The sequence below is a fragment of the Lampris incognitus genome, chromosome 3 (assembly GCF_029633865.1).
Source record: "Lampris incognitus isolate fLamInc1 chromosome 3, fLamInc1.hap2, whole genome shotgun sequence".
Classification (NCBI taxonomy): Eukaryota; Metazoa; Chordata; class Actinopteri; order Lampriformes; family Lampridae; genus Lampris; species Lampris incognitus.
Window position 1 is genome coordinate 63608210 of NC_079213.1, and position 20146 is coordinate 63628355.

The 20146-nt window shown below is 46.3% G+C and overlaps 1 protein-coding gene across 3 annotated transcripts in view; it reads right to left on the reverse strand.

Annotated features, from left to right (window-relative positions):
• Positions 1–1783: 1783 nt before the first annotated feature.
• Positions 1784–20146, reverse strand: part of ap3d1 (adaptor related protein complex 3 subunit delta 1) — a 66183-nt gene continuing 47820 nt past the window's right edge. For 2 of the 3 annotated variants that reach the window (XM_056277387.1, XM_056277386.1), the window contains exons 24-33: positions 19797–19850; positions 17921–18022; positions 16160–16315; positions 14151–14198; positions 12938–13127; positions 12086–12174; positions 10305–10390; positions 6409–6530; positions 5924–6003; positions 1784–4894 (exon numbers count right to left, since the gene is read on the reverse strand). In XM_056277387.1, coding sequence (XP_056133362.1) covers positions 4799–4894; positions 5924–6003; positions 6409–6530; positions 10305–10390; positions 12086–12174; positions 12938–13127; positions 14151–14198; positions 16160–16315; positions 17921–18022; positions 19797–19850 — 1023 coding nt within the window. In that variant the 3' untranslated portion in view covers positions 1784–4798. The remainder of the gene's footprint in view (positions 4895–5923; positions 6004–6408; positions 6531–10304; positions 10391–12085; positions 12175–12937; positions 13128–14150; positions 14199–16159; positions 16316–17920; positions 18023–19796; positions 19851–20146) is intronic. The other variant, XM_056277388.1, reaches the window with a different exon arrangement.

The window sequence follows — 20146 nt, forward strand, 5'->3', positions numbered from 1 at the left end:
GTGCGGACACTGCGCCCACTGAACTCGGGTGACGCAGTACTCACCAAACTTGATGGACAGAAAACATGGACAATGCCAGCAGTTGTTCACAGTCAGAGCTCCACTCCCAGATCCTACATAGTGGAGACAGCTCAAGGTGAACATTACAGAAGGAACAGACGCCACCTGTTGGCCACACCCAAAACACTCACCTTTGTCAGCAGGGATCCTGACCATGTCACTCCAGGGGAGAATGGAAACACGGATGAGTCCCGAGCAGCAGAAATGCCAACTTCCACACCACATGTTACTCGCTCTGGCAGGGTGAGCAAGCCAGCAATCCGGCTGGATTTGTGAGGCGTATGGACTTGTGTACTGTGGGAGATTTTTTTTTTTGTGAAAAAGGGGGTGATATACAGGTTGGAATTAAAATATAAATATTTCAGTTGAGTTATGGACTCTTTAAAGCTTACACCCCAGGCCTGTCAGTAAAATGTTGGACACTGTAAATCAAAGATGTTTGATGTCTTTGCTCTTTCTGTTTTACAGTTGCTGAAAGAAAGAAAATGGTATTTTATTTGTCAAATAAAGCTACGGTTAAAGTCAGGAGTTGCTAAACTGGAGTTAAAATTGTTGGCAGTAAATGTTCAGAGAAATGTTTAGAAAATCATCTTAGAGGGGGAGATGTAATGAATGAAAGATGTTATTATTTTGAAGGTCCTGTCACTTGTTTAACGACCTACTCACGGGTGTACGTGCAGTGCGTGTGACGTATACAGGAAGTTAGACACTCATGTGATGAAGGTTGTATGTTGAACGAACGCTAGTAAAAGCTACACAGTTAAGAACCTACGAAGTCGGCTGATTCTTGAATTATTCTTATGTCAGTAAGATAAGGCGTCTACGGACATTACACCCCTGCCTCACTCCAGTGCACATACTAAAGGGCACCGATTCCTGTCCTCCTATGGCCACCCGTGCCACCATCCCATCATGGAACTGTGACAATGTTCACAAATTTGTCCAGACAGCCAAACTTTCTCAAGATTTTCCAAAGCAGCTCGATTCAGTGTCAAAACCTTTGGAGAGGTCGACAAAAGCTATGAGAATGTCCTGTTATTCGCGGCACTTTTCTTGTAGCTGTCTATGAAAAATTATATCCACAGTACTCGTTCTTCCTGAAACCGCACCGTGACTCTGGCAGCAGATGTTCTGTCAAGTGCTTCAGCATCCTGCATAGCGTGACCTTTGCTAGGACCTTGGCTGCAACAGTTAGCAGGGATATGCCGCGACTGTTGCCGCAGATGGACTTGTTACCCCTATTTTTGTATTGGGTGACAATTTTAGCATCGCTCCATTGTTGAGGGACACTCTCCTGGTCCCAGACCCGCAGGATGTACTGATAGATCATTCTGGTGCACAAGTATCCTCCTTGCTTTAGGAGTTCTGCTGAGACACCATCACTGCCAGGGGACTTATTGTTCTTGAGGGGGTTGATGGCTGCAAGTGCTTCTTGAAAAGTTGGCGAGTGGTCAAGGTCTGGGATGGGCGGACGAATTGACAGCTCTTCCAGGATGGATTGGCCGGTTGGTGAGTGCCGGTTAAGTAGGGCTTCAAAATGTTCATCCCAGTTTGCCAGGACCCGCTTTTAGACTTTCAGGGTTGTCAAGCCGTCTGCTGATTTTAAGGGCGTGCTAGAGCAGTTCCTAGGGCCGTATATAGGCTTTATAGAATTGTAAAAGTTGTGCATATAATTTCTGTCAGCAAATGACCCCCCACACACACACACATCCACCCACACACATTATTTCTCATCATATGTGGGAGTTTATTGGTTCACCATAACACAAAAGACTACAGCAGATTCTTACAGCCTTTATAATCTGGGTAGACTTTTTTTCCTAAAGGGAATGAAGACGACGTGTGTTGTCTTATTCATGTAGTCCCCTTTACAACATTATATATTACATCTTACAGCTGGACAATCGAGTATGAAGGAAACTGACAGGACCTTCAACAAACAGAGCCATGAAGAGTATATTTCAATGTCACGAACCAAACTCTGTAAAACAAATCACTACAACTGATAAGAGAATTAAGACAAGGTGGGTTCCTTCTCAGAACACTGTGTCACATGCCCCCCCAATTCTCTTCAACTACGTCAGAGCCCCATCCTCTGTATCACCACACCAAACACAAACCCCATTCTTCCCCAATGTTAAATAATTAAAAACATTCAGAGATTCTGCTTTATAATTGTCTGAACTTGGAATTGCTAAATATAACATCGAAAAGGTAGAATGAAGTCAATGTCATAAAAAAGAATATATATATATAAAAGAAATGACAAAAAAAGGAATGACATGAGTTTTTGTTTGTGTGTGAGCATGTTTTGGACCGTGAAAATAAATGAAAATTATCAACAAAAAAAAAAGAAAAAGAAAAAAAAAGTTATTCCTATTCATGCAAGATACAAATTTTAATCAAATATTATGCACAGGAAAATGTTAAGTACAATGTATGATTAAAAGGAGTCATTTTTGTTTTTTTAGGTGATATCAGTCAAAGCATTTCCAGGAACCGGGAATATAGATATACTTATTGACATTCCTGAAAGACAGCAGATCAGCTCTGTATTCAAACTCTACTCCTGGAGAAACGATGCTGTTGGAACGGTCGACCTTATCTTGAGGTCACCGACATCAACATCATTATCTACAGATGAAAACATCTGCACAACGGGGCCAGAATAAGATTTAAAACAAAAACAAAACAAAACCTACAGAGTCAGTTTTCATCTGGGTATAGCTAAGTTGTGCTGGACCAGGTAGTGACTGGAGACATAAGTAACAGCAACTCAACCAGAAAATTATTTACCAGTCAGTTGGGAAAGGCAGCCATTTTTTTTAAACTGCCATGAATGTTCACAATAAAATGTAAATGCACAACATGAGTGGCAAGGCAGTTCCGAGGGGAAAGAGAAGACCGGGGTTTTATTTGTATGCATGCGCCTGCTGGATATCGGTGATGTGCACCGCTATTGTAACGCACAAACCTTGGCGGCGCAGGTGCAAAGAGGTTTCAACAACCCGACAGACACGACTTGAGTGTGCCGCTTACAGAGTTGTTACCTCTTCCCGGTGGGAGGTGACGACTAATACTGACCAAAAAAGAGCCTCGCCTACCGACAAGCACACTAAGATAAATGACAGTACTTGGGTACTAACGGTCTTCTTTTCCCATTGGCTGGAGAACACCTTCAACAACTCCATATGCAAATTAGCTGATTGGAAGAAGCAAACATTTCACACGGAGTTTAACCGCTTCTGTCGCAAGTTTTAAGTTAACAGCAAGGTTTCATTTGTCACAAGTTGGGTAAAGCGAAGACGAACAACGGAGCTAAATGGGCGGGCCACTCTTCCAAATTTACCTGGCCCTGCGGCACCTTGCCTCGGCTACAGGCCTACAACACTGAAACAGCTTAGAAGTAAGACCGGCTTTTTTTATTCACCATAATCACGGCACTAAATCAAACTCTGCTATACAATCACACTATCCCATCCATGGACGTGACAGGAGGATGCGCAGGAAGGAAAGATTTGGTGCGATGGGTGGGTTTTAATACATGATGTGATCTCGTGGAACTCCTCTTGCCCTCCTACTACAACTGGTGCCACGGCTCGAATGAACGATTCTTTACTTTGCTGTTCCAATTCTTTCTGGATGTGTTAATGTGCCGGCTCTGGCATCGGAATTCCTGGAGGGATTGATATGTTGTAAAGAGGGAGATCCAAACCACAGCTCAGCACAGCTGGAAGAGACAGTGGAGACCACTGAGGAGAGGGACGAGTCGGTGAGACTCGCTGAGTGCTGGAGCCCGTCAGCCCGAGGGACCAAGGCACAGGGCAAAAATCACCAATCTACGTGTTCTACGCAACACTAGACGTGGCCGCCAACCAAAAGATTTAGAAGGACAAACGTCAGCAAAGCTGCTCTGGGCCGCTCTCCGTTGTCTCCTGTAGCATACAGCGGGGCAAAGGCACAGTTAAACTAAGTTAAACTAATGCCTTACACGAAGCGTCTGTTGTGACAGTGAACTACTGACATTCCATCATCTGTCTGGTCCTCTCTGAACACAAAGTCAGTAATAAGTGAGAAGCTTCGAGTTTTCCAGCTGGGACACTCACATGAGGGAGGGGGGCAGATGCACAATTTCCCAGGATTATATGGGAGGGCAGCACACACACGGTGACATTTAATGATGGACACAGAGGACGGGGCCAGGAGAAAGGCGCAAACAGGCTTCAGACATCAATCAGCAAAACAAATTAAAAAACAAAACTCAAAACACTAAAAACATAATTCAACCATCAATAATGGAAAAAAGTCCAGTTGTCAGATTATATCACATGACCGTCACAGACTTGACTGCCGATAACAGTGGAGGGTGGAGAAGGGGCACAGGAAAGGAGCAGAGAGAACAACAGCATTCGGAGAAACCCATGAGCTGAGCTCAGTTGGGGAGGGGAGGGGGGGCACTGTCTGAAAACCAGTAACTTAGGAAGATGGAGATGGAGAAGTGCAGGGAGAGCAGCGACATGAAAGGAGAGGAAGTGAGCGCAGAGCTCGGAGGAATTACAGGTGAGAGCGAGAGCGAGTGAACCTTGTGAATCTGAGGACTTATAAATAGGGCGATACAGGGGGCGCCAGCTGCAGTGTTTCATAATATGATTGTGTTTCACTGAGGGATGGTGTGGAGTTTGGGGTGCAAGGGTTGGGGTAGTGGGGGGGGGGGCTCCCGATGGGCTGTCAGACACAATCAGCACTGAGAGAAGGTCTGCTTGATCTCATCCAGCACATTCCCAAGCAGCGACGGCTCGTCACATTTAGCGTCGATGGACACCGTCTGATCCGCCTGAGAGAGAGAGAGAGAGACACGCTTACAATGAGAGAAAATTAAAATAAAAAAAACTTACACATTCTGTCTTTCACCAGGCACCAGACAATGGACCCGACTCTAATTAGCGCTACCAATCAATTAAGACAAATGACATTAACATCCTCCTGCATTTTTCCCCCCTTCTTCTCCCCAATTGTATCCGGCCAATCCCCCCACTCTTCCGAGCCTTCCCGGTTGCTGCTCCGCCCCCTCGGCCGATCCAGGGAGGGCTGCAGACTACCACATGCCTCCTCCGATACACGTGGAGTCGCCAACCGCTTCTTTTCACCTGACAGTGAGGCGTTTCGCCAGGGGGACATAACGCGTTGGAAGATCACGCTATTCCCCCCAGTTCCCCCTCCCCCTCCCGAATAGGAACCCCGACCGACCAGAGGAGGCGCTAGTGCAGCGACCAGGACACATGCCCACATCCAGCTTCCCACCCGCAGACACGGCCAATTGTGTCTGTAGGGACGCCTGACCAAGCCGGAGGTTAACACAGGGATTCGATCCAGCGATCCCCGTGTTGGTAGGCAACGGAATAGACCGTCACACTACCCAGACGCCCCCTCCTGTATTAATGTGGTATCAGTTTTATGGGGTTGTTTACTGCTTTACAATCTAAAATGTAGCTGTGACTCTCATTGTGTTGACCAGTCAATAAAACTATTTATAAAACACATTTCATACATCAAAATATTATTTTTCATTAGTTCAAATTAAAAGTAAAAAAAAAAGAAAAAAGTTTACCTCTATGTAGGGAAGGTGTTTCACACACACACACACACACACACAAACTTGTATGTGAGTGTGCTGACGGACCTTGTTGGAGCAGGATATGTTCAAGTAAGGAAGTGCGTGTCCGAGTGTGTGTATGCTTGTGAGCTGACGGACAGTGGTGGGGTGGGGTCAATGTGAGTGTACGAGAAGATAAAATGCAGGAAAAACGATTAAAAGCTACGTTTAAAGACGATGACTTGAGGGGAAGGCAGGTGAGTCGCTCACCGTTTTGACCAGCAGACACACATGATGACCCTGGATAGACCTGCTGTACATGGAAGCACAGGAATCGATCCTCTCCACAACTGACAGAGACACAACACAATGAGACAAGGGTGAGTTCATCAATGTCTGGTTGCATTTAGAGACATTTATACTACTCACAGTGTTTAGTCTGGCTTGTCATATATGGTTGAGAGCTGATGCGTTGTGTCGCACACTGGTCACAGGAGTACTCGCGTAACACTCTTATTTCTTTTTAACAGCTTGGAGTATGACCTGGGTGGTGTTTACTGCATCTGAGTCATACAGTCATTTCAGGTGTAAACCACAGAAGAGGAGAAGTGAAACTGACTTGTATACCTTTCCTTGTGACTGTCACGCTCACTGGTTTTGTCATGTATACAACCACCCTGTTTAACTGGCACCAAAGTAGTGTCAGAACAAAATAAAAGAATTTCTTTGTTGAAAACACACAAAAAGATGCGTACCTGAGAAGTGGTGGTGGAAGCAGATCCTGGCCAGTAGATGGTGGAAGGGCATGCTGACTCCTTCCAGCCGAACAGAGCTGCTCTTCAGGTCTCCTGACTCCAGGAGCTTTGCAAATGCGTCACTGGAAATGGAAATAATCCTCATTTAGCATCACAATGTCGCACAAACTCTCCCCAGAAAAGCATCACACTTCAAAGTAATAGCAAGAGTGTGGGTAGTCGCTCGATGAACATGCTCCATCGCCATCTTCAATGTGTTTATTTTTCACCTCATCTTCAATATGGCCTTCTCTTTCCTTTACTACGACCTGACAGGGGAATTGTGAGTTTTTTTTGTTTGTTTTTTTTAAACCCCCCCCACACACACTTTTTTTTTTCCTACCCAACTGTATCCAGCCAACTACCTCACTATTCCGAGCCATGCCGGTTGCTGCTCCACCCCCTCTGCCGATCCGGGGAGGGCTGCAGGCTACCACAAGCCTCCTCCGATACATGTGGGGTCACCAGCCACTTCGTTTCACCTGACAGTGAAGAGTTTCGCCAGGGGGACGTAGCGCCTGGGAGGATCACGCTATTCCCCCCAGTTTCCCCCTCCCCCTCGACTCCCGAACAGGCGTCCTGACCGACCAGAGGAGGCGCTAGTTCAGCGACCAGCACATATACCCACATCTGGCTTCCCACCCGCAGACACGGCCGATTGTGTCTGTAGGGACGCCCGACCAAGCCGGAGGTAACACGGGGATTCGAACCGGTGATCCCCGTGTTGGTAGGCAACGGGATAGACCACTACGCTCCTAGGGTGCTGTGAGTTTTGAATCTAATTCAACAAAACCCTGTGGTCTCCACTCATGTTGTCACCAAGGACCATGAATGCGCATTTCAAACACATCCTAAACCAGTTAGCTCCCTCCTCTCTGGTTGAAGAGTCTGCTAATCAATGAAATCAAACGGTGGAGTACTCCAGTTAAAAAAGGACACCCGCACACTCTAGGGCAGGGGTGCCCACTACGTCGATCGCGATCGACCAGTAGATCGCGAAGGCAGTGCTGGTAGATCTCCATGACATTCCAAAAAACTTTTTTTTTCCAAGACATTAGCCTATCATCTGTCCTCCATTTGGCATTTGCCTTTTGATTGACGTAAAGGACGGCCAGTCTGCTGTTGCCTAAAACCAAAGATTCTAGAGCGGAACCTAAAACTTTGTTACATTAGGTTACCATAACAACCAGAGCCCTTCTCGAACGTACCTTGAAGTTCACATGCCCACAACGTGAGCTAAGGCAGAACTGCATCGAGCTAGCTAGTTCAACTCTCTAAAAAAAAATTCTACTAAAAAGTGAAACAAAACAAAAATGAGTGGGGGAGCCGGACCTAGCAAGAAACAAAAAACGTACCATTTCCATGTGGAATGGGAGGAGGACTTTTTTTTCACCATGTCTTGTTCCAAATGCATTTGTCTTATCTGTCAGTCTAGCATTGCTATCCCAAAGAAAAGAAATGTGGAGAGGCACTTTCGAACTGTTCATAAAAACTATGACAATGACTTCCCTCCGAAAAGCGAGCTGAGAAAGAGAAAGGTGAGGGAACTAAAATCGCAGTTAATCACCCAGCAGTCACTTTTCACGCAGCCAAATTCAAAGGCAAAGGCAGCCACCGAAGCATCTTTACGGGTGAGTCACTCCATCGTTAAGCATAAGAAAGCCTTCCAAGATGGAGAGATGATGAAAGAGGCCTTCCTTGAGGCAGCAGAGTCGTTGTTTCGGGACTTTAAAAACAAATCAGAAATAATATCTTCAATCAAAGCTCTCCAGTTATCAAGAGATTCCGTCACAAGGCGCTGTGAAGTGATGGGCGATAATTTGACACAGCAGCTTTGGAGGGACATCGTGGACTGCGAGTGTTTCTCACTACAATTGGACGAGTCTATGGACATAAGTGATACGGCCCAATTGTGCATTTTCATTCAGATGGTGTTTCAAGATATGACCGCAAAAGAGGAGCTGTTAACAATACTAGCCATGAAGGAACACATGTGGGGAGAGGACATTTTTCAGATCTTCAAAAACTTTGTGGATAAAATCCAGCTCCCAGTGTGTAAACTGGTGTCAATCACCACGGACAGTGCGCCTGCTATGGTGGGCCGCTCGAATGGATTTATTGCCAAGTGCAGGGAGGACGATGCTTTCCCTGACTTCCTTAATTACCATTGCATAATACACCAACAAGCATTATGCGCAAAAATGCTAAACATGAAACAGATCATGGATGTGGCAACCAAAATCGCCTGTTCTATTCGAGCGAGGTCTCTTCAAAGACGGTTGTTTCGTACACATTTGGAAGAGGCCGACTGTAACTACTCTGACCTCTTGCTACACACTGACGTGAGATGGCTTAGTAGAGGGAGATTCTTGCAGAGATTTCGAGAGCTCTGTCCAGAGATTAAGGAGTTTCTCCTTATCACTAAACATGCGGAACACAAGCAACTTAATGACAATCAGTGGCTGCTAGACTTGGCGTTTTTAACTGATTTAACCAACATGTTGAACGACCTTAATTTAGAGCTGCAAGGAAAAGACAAAAGCGTGGTAAACATGATCAGCTCAGTTAACGCTTTCAAACGGAAAATGCAACTTCTGTCCTCAAAGTTGCAGTGCCGTGATTTGGGAAACTTCCGAAACCTCCCAGCAGAGCTGGAGAAGCAAGGGAGGACGTGTGCGCAACTTGACAGTGCACGCTACACAGAGCAGATTGAAAATGTCCGGTCAGACTTTGACAAACTGTTTCAAGACTTTGCTTTGCTTGAGCCAATCGCTACATTTATGTGCTACCCATTTGGGGAAGATACAGAGGTGGATTCCCTCGCCTCAAAAATGGCAACACTGTTTCACCTGAACTCGTCTGCAGTGGAGGATGAGATGCTGACAGTACAGGCTGACATTCAGCTTAAGTCCAGGGCGCATGGAGAGTTTTGGAACTTACTTACAGAGGACAAGTACCCAAACATGAAGAAATGTGCAACCTCCTTGACGGCATTATTCAGCTCTACTTATTTGTGTGAGTCAGCCTTTTCTCACATGAAGATTGTCAAGTCCAAATACCGTTCCATCATGACAGATGATCATTTGGAGGCCTGCTTGAGGCTGGCTACCAGCTGCTACTGTCCGAACTATGCAACCCTGTCTGACTCCCTTCAGTGCAGGTCATCCTCAGAGCAGAGAGGTAGAGATCACAAATCTATTTACCACAGCTGTAAAGGTTCATGCAGTGATGCAATTTCAACATAGTGTAGTAGCAAATGCTTGGGATGATTATTGCCTGTGTAAGGTTCAATATAAATGCAAATCCATTGCAATACTGTATATGTAACACAACATGTATATAAATACACACACTGTATATAAATGTTCATATATATGTAAACATGTATTGAGTATTTTTATTATTATTTTTAATATGAGTCGATCATTTTGACCTGGTCATTTTAAAAGTAGCTCACGAGTCAAAAAATTGTGGGCAACCCTGCTCTAGGGTGAATGGCATGAGTGGTGACCACTGATGTCGACATATAAAATGACAATCAATTTCACATTGGCTCATAATCCCCCCCCCCCCCAAACACCACCCCCACCTCACTATGTCTCATCCTCCATCCATCAATTATCCAAACCGCTCATCCTGCTCTCAGAGTCACAGGGATGCTGGAGCCTATCCCAGCAGTCATTGGGCGGCAGGCAGAGACACCCTGGACAGGCCACCGGGCCGTCACAGCGCACTTCCAGTAAAAAAAAAAAAATTACTATCAGGCTATATTACCCCAGTGTATACCATCTCAAACAAAAACTAAATTTTGGGGTTTTTTTTTTTTAATTTTCAAAGGGGTTAGATGATCCACTGACCTGTAACAAGGAGTGGTGATCAGGTAGGAGGTGCAGGTAAAGTGCAGTTTGAAGTCCAGTTTCTCATGGGTGGAGGAGTCCTCATTCTGCGGGAACCCGATAAAGCAATCAACATAGTAATAATGAATAAAAAGATAATCCATCCATTATCCAAACCGCTTATCTTGCTCTCAGGGTCGCGGGGATTCTGGAGCCTATCCCAGCAGTCATTGGGCAGCGGGCGGGGAGGCACCCTGGACAGGCCGTCGGGCCCACACAAACACACACACACACTCTCTCTCTTTCACCTAGGGACAATTTAGTACGGCCGATTCACCTGACCTACATGTCTGAACTGTGGGAGGAAACCCACACAGACATGAGGAGAACATGCAAACTCCACACAGAGGATGACCCGGGATGACCCCCAAGGTTGGACTACCCCGGGGCTCGAACCCAGGACTTTCTTGCTGTGAGGTGACCGTGCTAACCACTGCGCCACCGTGTCCAAAACATTAAGTGGTTTTATAATTAAACCCTGTGGGGAGTTCCCTTTTCTCTTGCCCCCCACATTCTATGGTGATGATGTGTGTGATTGTGTGTGTTTGGGGGTTGGGGAGGCAAAGTGCAGTATCAACAACAGAACAGGACCTCTAGAGCCGAGACTGGTTCAGCTCCTGGGTGGGGCATATGCTCAAGGACATCTCAATGGGGCGTTAACTGCGGTTTCTCACCCCCATTAAACTATTGGTATCCTGTTATCCCACAAACTAATAAACAGTTCTATACACACCAGACAGAAAAGGGGAAAATCAATGTAGTTCAGACATGACGAGTGGTGGACTGGTAAATGGGGGATGTAAATGTTTACAATTCTGAGGAACTAGTCAAAAGGAGGTCAGAGGCCAAAACGGAAGATTTTAAGAATTGTTCAAGCCAGTTGAGCCGGATGCCTTGTTTCACAGCAAGCACTCACGTCCTTCTGCATTATCTACTACTACTTTCAGCTGCTCCGTGCGCCACAGCGGATCATCCGTTTCCATCTCTTCCTGTCCTCTGCATCTTCCTCTGTCACACCAGCCACCTGCATGTCCTCCCTCACCACATCCATAAACCTCCTCTTTGGCCTTCCTCTTCCCTGGCAGCTCCATATTCAGCATCCTTCTCCCAATATACCCAGCATCTCTCCTCCACACGTGTCAAAACATCTCAATCTTGCCTCTCTTGCTTTGTCTCCAAACCGTCCAACCTGAGCTGTCCCTCTAATATAATTGTTCCTAATCCTGTCCTTCTTCATCACTCTCAGTGAAAATCTTAGCATCTTCAACTCTGCCACCTCCAGCTCTGCCTCCTGTCTTTTCATCAGTGCCACTGTCTCCAAACCATACAACATAGCTGGTCTCACAACCATCTTGTAAACCTTCCCTTTAACTCTTACAGGAAACCTTCTGTCACAAATCACTCCTGACACTCTTCTCCACCCACTCCACCCTGCCTGCACTCTCTTCTTCACCTCTCTTCTGCACTCCCTGTTACTTTGAACAGTTGACCCCAAGTATTTAAACTCATCCACCTTCGTCACCTCTACTCCTTGCATCCTCACCATTCCACTGTCCTGCCTCTCATTCATGCATATGTATTTAATCTTGCTCCTACTGACTTTCATTCCTCTCCTCTGCAGTCCTTCAGCATTATAAAATATATAAAGCCACATCTACTTTGGCATAATGATGTTATCAATCCACCCTTTCTTTTCAATCCCCCCGCCCCCCAGTATGTCTGGTTGTGTTTGTCCTACTGACCTTGACAATAAAGGTGAGGGTTCCTTTCAGTTTCTGAGGCATCACAATGCTCTGCACGCTGAACACAAAGCGTGCTTCATTTGATACCCCTGCAGCACAAGGACATAACAGAGAAAAGATAATGAGTCATACACCTCAATACAAGTTCTCCAGTGCGTGTCGTTAAAATCTGATGTGGTCAAGCCAAATCCCCTTGATGTTTGCCCCGGCCAATAACCCCACGCTTCCCAGCCATCCCGGTCACTGCTCCGCCCCCTCTGCCGATCCGGGGAGGGCTGCAGACTACCATATGCCTCCTCCGACACACGTGGAGTCACCAGCCGCTTCTTTTCACCTGACAGTGGAGTTTCGCCAGGGGGACGTAGCATGTGGGAGGATCACACTATTCCCCCCCAGTCCCCCCCCCCGAACAGGTGCCCCGACTGACCAGAGGAGGCGCTAGAGCAGCGACCAGGACACACACCCACATCCGGCTCCCCACCCACAGACACGGCCAATTGTGTCTGTAGGGACGCCTGACCAAGCCAGAGGTAACACAGGGATTCGAACCGGCAATCCCTGTGTTGGTAGGCGACGGAATAGACCACCACGCCACCCAGACACCCAAGAGTTCATACCTATTCTTAAGAAAATGAAATCACAAATATATAAACCATAGGACACCAGGTTACATCTGTTGACAAAATAAGAACACTCTGTAGACCTGATCCTCTGAACCTTACACAAAATCTGAATGCCCAACAATTTTTCAAATTTCCAAAACGGGGAAACTATTTTGAAAATGATGCCTTCACTTAGCAGTAAGGCGAAGCTATTACCAAGTACCGCTCGGAGTCTGTGACAGTAACTGACCGGGCGGAAGCTGGAACGGCACAGTGAGGCCGTCGTGTGGGCCGGTCCCCTCCGGCCTCTGCAGCTTGGAGTTGAGCGAGTCCAGGACGTTGAACTCCATGGATTTGAGGAAGCTGTCGCACTTGTTCTCAAATATAACCGACACCACCACTTGACTGCCGTCCTGCAGGTTCCCCTGGATATCGTACACCTGTCGAGCACAGAAAGCGATAACGTCCTGCCGCTAACTATGTTAAAGATGGTAATGGGAACATATTTTATGTATTGGATCTTGAGGAGAAGCCGAGCTTCAGCTCAAATGGTCTTGATCACTTTTCTCCTCTTGAAATTGTGGAGGTTTGTGGGAGGGGGTCGCTTGTTGCCCTAGAGAATGCATGCACAAAATACAGCAAAATTCACTCTTTCAACCTGACACCACACCATGCATTGTTTTAAAGAAACAAGTAAAGTGTGTGACTGTTCTCTGAGGAGCAGCAGGAGAACACAGCAGCCCACCTCACACCAGGTCTCCAATAAATCAGAAGCTATGTTTCCATCGAGCTTTTAGTCAGCACGTAGCCGGGGAACAGGAAACTCTGGTGAACTTGAAGATCTTTTTTTAAGAGTTTAGGGAAAAAAAAGAATCCTAAATATCACAAAATGTTTTCACTTGAAATGGAAAAGCTGCCGTGCCGATTCCGCCGTTAAAGACTGATGGAAACGGAACTGCCAAATTTCTCCACATGGGTGGCGTTTCTTACACCTTTCTCTTTTCATTCTTTTCTATGTTTTTGCCAACATACTCTTATCGTGGAAGGGAAGTTTTTTTAAAAATTTGCTTAAAACCAGTTTATGCAAACTCTGTGTTAAATTTCCTGACTTTCATGAAAATGAGCTTCGCGTTAGAATGGAAACATGGCTAGTGACGTCCTGTCACTGACAGAACCTCAGCCAGTACCTGACGATCAGCATCCTCCATCATCTTCAGAAAGAGGGTCAAAAAGAAAAAGTAATGTAGAGGTTCACAAAACTATTTGTTCATCATTTACCGTGACAGTTGTTCCACAGATTTCCAGATTAGTGTGGCTGTTGCCACCACGGGTGTGGACAACCAGAGAAATACTACAGACATATTCAATAGGTGACTGGATGTTAGTAACAGACTAAAACTTGGGGTTAAACCGTCTTCTGGGCATTTCCCGGGGTAAATGTCACCCTGATGTCCAATACTCACCATCTTGATGTACGAGTTCTCAGCCAGCAGACAGTAATTGGACATGGGCTGAAATGAGAGAGGAGCACAGGTCAGATCCAGCCTGGCCTGTCAATCAGCATGCTGCCAAGGCAACAAGAGCCTGTCTCACTTAGCATGCATAAGAATAAGCCTGGCTCTGTCTGTCTGTGAGAGAGAGACAGACAGAGACCGACAGACAGAGACAGACAGACAGAGAGAGACAGATTACCAATTACCCCACTCTTCCGAGCGGTCCCGGTCGCTGCTCCAAACCCTCGGCCGATCCAGGGAGGACTGCAGATTACCACATGCCTCCTCTGATACATGTGGAGTCGCCAGCCGCTTCTTTTCACCTGACAGTGAGGAGTTTCACCAGGGGGGACATAGCACGTGGGAGGATCACACTATTCCCCCCAGTCCCCCCCCGAACAGGCGCCCTGACCGACCAGAGGAGGCACTAGTGCAGCGACCAGGACACATAACCATATCCGGCTTCCCACCCGCAGACACAGCCAATTGTGTCTGTAGGTCTGCCCGACCAAGCGAGAGGTAGTGCGGGGATTTGAACCGGCGAGCCCCGTGTTGATAGGCAATGGGCTTGACCGCTATGCTACCCAGACGCCCGCATATAAAGAACTTGTAGGTAGGATTCAGTAAGACAAAATGGAATAGATACGGTCTACATGCTGTGACTGGTCATTTGATGGCTTTAAGGTCAGTGACCTGCTTTCTACTGAAAGCAAACTAAAACGACTAAAGAAGAATCAAGTAAAGAAAACAGACTGATATGAAATCTGGTGCCTTCAGAGCCGCTCTCCGGGCTTAGCTTTTCTCACTGCTCTCAGTTAAAAAATGAACTGTGTTCTCAGCTGATGCACCGAGAACATCAATTTTGCTGGTGATGCTGACACGACCATCAGACAAGAAAGAACGTTAAGGGGTACTCATACCACTTAGCTTTCTTGTTTCTAGATTTTTCATTATGGCTCCATTTTCAGGTGGTGGCAAACTTCCAGAACCACATTAAGGTCAGTTGATCTGGGTTGGAGCATTTTACTCCTCTATATCTGTACAAGTCATTTTCTACAAACGACATCTGTTCTTACTTGAACGTCTGGGTTACTTCGGATTCATTACTTGTGTAAATAGAGAATAACAAACCTGCACTATCTAGACAAAAACTATACATTAGCAAAATTGTGTAAATGTTACTGTGCCCAGTGTGCACACCCTTAATTAACATGTTGGCGCTAACGCATTCTCAGCACTGAGGCTGGACCTTTTCAGTGCAGACATCCTTTTCTGGTTCTGCAATTTTAACAGCAACACTTAAAAGACTGGCACAGGCATCCGGGTGGCGTAGCAGTCTATTCTGCTGCCTACCAACACGGGGATCGCTGGCTCGAATCCCCGTGTTACCTCCGGCTTGGCCGGGCATCCCTACAGACACAATTAGCTGTGTCTGCAGGTGGGAAGCTGGATGTGGGTGTGTGTCCTGATCGCTGCACTGGCACCTTCTCTGGTCGATCGGGGCGCCTGTTCAGTATTGGAGGGAATAGCGTGATCCTCCCACGCGCTATGTCCCCCTGGCAAAACTCCTCACTGTCAGGTGAAAAGAAGCGGCTGGCGACTCCACATGTATCGGAGGAGGCATGTGGTAGTCTGCAGCCCTCCCCGGATCGGCAGAGGAGGAGCAGTGACCGGGACGGCTCGGAAGAGTGGGGTAATTGACCGGATACAACTGGGGAGAAAAAGGGGGAACCCCCGGGGGAACCCCCCCCCCAAAAAAAGACTGGGACAAGTGGTGATACTCAACCATGTACCACAGAGGGTCATATGTATGCAGGTTTCCATCCCCACGCAGCATCACACCAGCAGGTTCCACTGAACGGTCCTTCCCCAGCTGCTTGAAGGTGTGTTGAGTTGGGATGAAAACCTGCATGTCTCTGACTGGCATATGACTGAATGGCACATGACTGGGCGGTGTCTTGACTCCCTCACACACTGACCGGCAGAGGCTCTTCCTCCTCCATGGTGCCATTATGCACAGATTCATCTCCGCCTCCGTCGCTGTGATGATGGTGATGGTGGTGCTTCTTCTTCTTCTTTTTTTCCTTCTCCTCCTTCTCCTTTTTCTGTTTCTTCTTTTTGTGTTTGGAGGACTTCTAATTAGGAAAAAACAACACATGCTTCAGGGGGGGGGGGTAAAAGATACAAGAGGATTCAGCAGAAATTTAATCAGACTCAAATGTTTTGCTGTAGCTGTTGTTCAGCGAGCATCTGGCAGGCTTTTAATGTAGCCTCACTGCAGGCCGGCAACACAGGAAACAGTCTTCTATTATCAACAACAAGAAATAAGATATAAGGGAAAAAACACTCCTTGAAAAAGCTTAATAAGCACTTGCATGTTCTGCATCGCATCAGCGAGATGCATGTGTAGGAGACAGTAATAAGAAACATCCTGTGAGATTGTCCTGATCCCGAGTCCCCAGCAAAACAGCCATCCCATGGCGCCCTGGTAGCCGAATGGTTACGGTGCATACCACATAACCGCAATGTCTCTGGTTTGATTCCAGCCAGTGACCTTTGTTTGCATGTTGTACCCATCTAGGATTGCTACCTTCTTTGCGGAGAAATAAGGGACCCCCCCATCCCCAAGCTCCCTGCCGCATGTCCTACATCTTCTCTCCCCCCTGGTGAGGCCATGATTTTTTTTTTGGGGGGGGGGGGGGGGCTGGGGTTTAATATGCCAGTACACATGGTTTGAAGTGCTTTATTGCAAGGACTGGGCGATATAACTGAAAGCTCTATCACGATAAAATATTTCATTTCAGTCAAAATCGATAATTATTAATAATTTTTAATTCCCTATTTTTATTTGGGTTTTTTTTTGTGCCCCCTCCCCCTTCTCTCCCCAATTGTACTTGGCCAATTACCCCACTCTTCCGAGCCGTCCCGGTCGCTGCTCCACCCCCTCTTGACGATCCGGGGAGGGCTGCAGACTACCACAAGCTTCCTCTGATATGTGGAGTCGCCAGCAGCTTCTTTTCACCTGACAGTGAGGAGTTTCGCCAGGGGGACGTAGCATGTGGGAGGATCACGCTATTCCTCCCCAGTCCCGCCCCCCCCCCGAACAGGCACCCTGATCGACCAGAGGAGGCACTAGTGCAGCAACCAGGACACATACCCACATCCGGCTTCCCACCTGCAGACACGGCCGTTTGTGTCTGTCCAAACCGGAGGTAACACGGGGATTAGAACCGGCAATCCCCGTGTTGGTAGGCAGCAGAATAGACGGCTACGCTACCCAGACACCTGAGGGTGCCATTTTTAACAACCGCTGAGCTAGGCTTAATGGCAGCGATGATGGCATGACGCTGACATGTAATCTCACACAGCACACGGAGCTTGCCAGTCTGTAGCTCGCCACTGAAATTCAACTTCTCCACATCGCTTGTGTAACTGGTGTGATTTTGTCTCATGTTGTGTTATTCATTCTAAAGACCCAGTGTACGTATGAAACGACATGTACGAAAATATGGGACAAATCGCATTCCTTCTTGATTAATACAGGACGCAGCATTTTATTTTCCAATACCAGACGATCCCGTATTATAAGGGGCAGGGGGCAACCGTACACCCATCTCTCTCTCTCCCTCTCTCCCCTTGTTCTCTGTCTGCCACTTCACTATCTTCCAATGAAGGCAAAAATGCAAAAAAAAAAAAAACATTGCCATCTCGTAATTATCACATCATTGGCAGTAACTCACAGTCTCCTCGGTTTCGGTGTCTTTGGGATCATCAGACTCAGAGTCTGGCGCTGTGCCAGATGCTGCCTGGGGGACGGGAGACGTGGTTGCTACTGCTGCTTCCTGTTTACCAAACACATGCACGCACGCACGCACGCACGCACGCACGCACACACACACGCACACACACACACACACACACACACACACACACACACACTTTAAGAGGTGCAAGTAGTTTTTAGCCACATGCAGCACTACCAATTGTTCAATGCAGGTAGAAGTAAAAGGTAAAAGATGTTAGTGACTTCATTTAGTCATTCATACAAACAGGGCTAATGTACAGGCCAGTCGCAGTCATAACCCAAGGTTTTTTCTGTTCTCCACCCAGAACCGGTTTGGCGCTGCGATGGTCGCGTGACATCCCCACACGGAAAAAGAGGTGATGAAACAAAAGCCTGTGGAAGCACGCCCAAAGTCAAGTCCCATTTCTAGGTCAGAGGTACACTGGTTTCCTTGAGGTGTAAACATGTCAGTGATGAAAAATGCAGGTCTCTCAAAAGTGCAGTTAAGACTCGTGACAGATCTGGTCTCTTTCTCGATTTCCACCACCAGCGAGATTTTCCATGGGAAAAAAAAAAACTAAAATCTGTGCTGGAAGTGGTGTGTGTAAACCGAAACAGGCTACACAGTATGAACAAGTCTCATCTGCTTAGGTTCAGCAGGTAACAGTCCCAACACCCATCCCCAACAACAGCTGGCAACAGCTGTTCTGTATAAATAAATGCATACTCGGGGCTAATCCCGCCTCAAAATAAATAAATAAAATTAAAAAAACAAAAATAAAATAGAAAATGCAAAAAATAAAACAAATCAAAATAATAAAATAAAACATAAAAATAAAACAAATAAAACAAATTAATAAAATTAATTAAATAAACCCCTCCCCCCCAAAAAAAATGTATAAATATTCTTATCAAACACTGTCATTCTATTCAAAACTATTCAGGGAAGGGATTTTCTTCCAAATTCTGCCACAATTTTATTCCTATAAAAAGGCTGTTTAACACGATATATATATATATTAAAAAAAAAAGTGCACATTTTTGTTTCACACCAATTGCAGTTTACAACTAACATGTTCACAATTTAAATGAAAAAAAAATGTCAAGAGAACTAGCCACCAGCTTGTTATTGAGAGATTTTTTTTTTTAAATTGTTAGCCGAGGCATTTTATTGTATTTCAGGCACCAGGTTGAGATGTGTTGTGCAGTTGTCAAGTTAAAAAAAAAAAAGGTCTTGTGGAGGCACATGCTTTGTGTTGTCATGGAGCAAGCAGCCAGAGGACATGTGTGTCGGTACAGTGGAAGCAGCAGCAGGACAGGAAACAACAGGAAGTGCCTCTGGGCCAGATTCCAGGAATCTCAAGCGCCCTCCACTTCACCGTTGCCACCAACAACAGGACAGTAAAGGACAAGAAAAAGGCTACCGTGACCCTGTGACTGACACAACACCCAACGAGCGAAACAAAAGCTGAGGAAGAGAACCCATGTCACTGTGAGACACAAGGCAATCACACACATACACACAGATAAGAATGAAGGCTACAGAATATGAAAGGAAAGAGTTATGTGACCTGTGAAAGAGACGGGTGTCGAAAAAGGTGAGCAGCGTGGAGAAATTAAGAGGTTATAGAAAAATGCAGTGAGCTACCAAATGAGGTAGATTACAAAAAGATGACTTTAGGAGTGAGCAAGTAGAGTAACAGAGACAGACAGTGAGACAGCGTGTGTCAGAGAGAGAGAGAGAGTGAGAGAGAGAGAGAGCGAGCGAGTGAGAGAGAGAGAGAGAAAGAGAGACAGAGACAGAGAGACAGGGAGTGAGAGAGAGACTCGACCTGGGAGTTAGGGTGCACTGAGGTGTTTGAGAGCCAGAAATCCAAATCCGAAACCTAGAAGAGGGAGGAAGGGAGAGGGGGGCGAGGAGGTGAGAGGGTTGAGGTGCACACAGATTCCATAACTCTGCACAATTCATGAAAATGGATACAGAGCTAACACTGTTCTATTTAATGAATAAATCAAGTATTTGGCAAGGAACTACACACTTTGGGTCATCTTAGGGGAACCTGATACTTGATTTTATCTCTAGAGCTGACTGAAAATAAGGGGCTGGGGGAAGCAATGGAAGTGTTCAGGTCAATGAGAAAGATCCAAGCAACGTGTCAGCTTGCAACCGTAAATTTAGCAT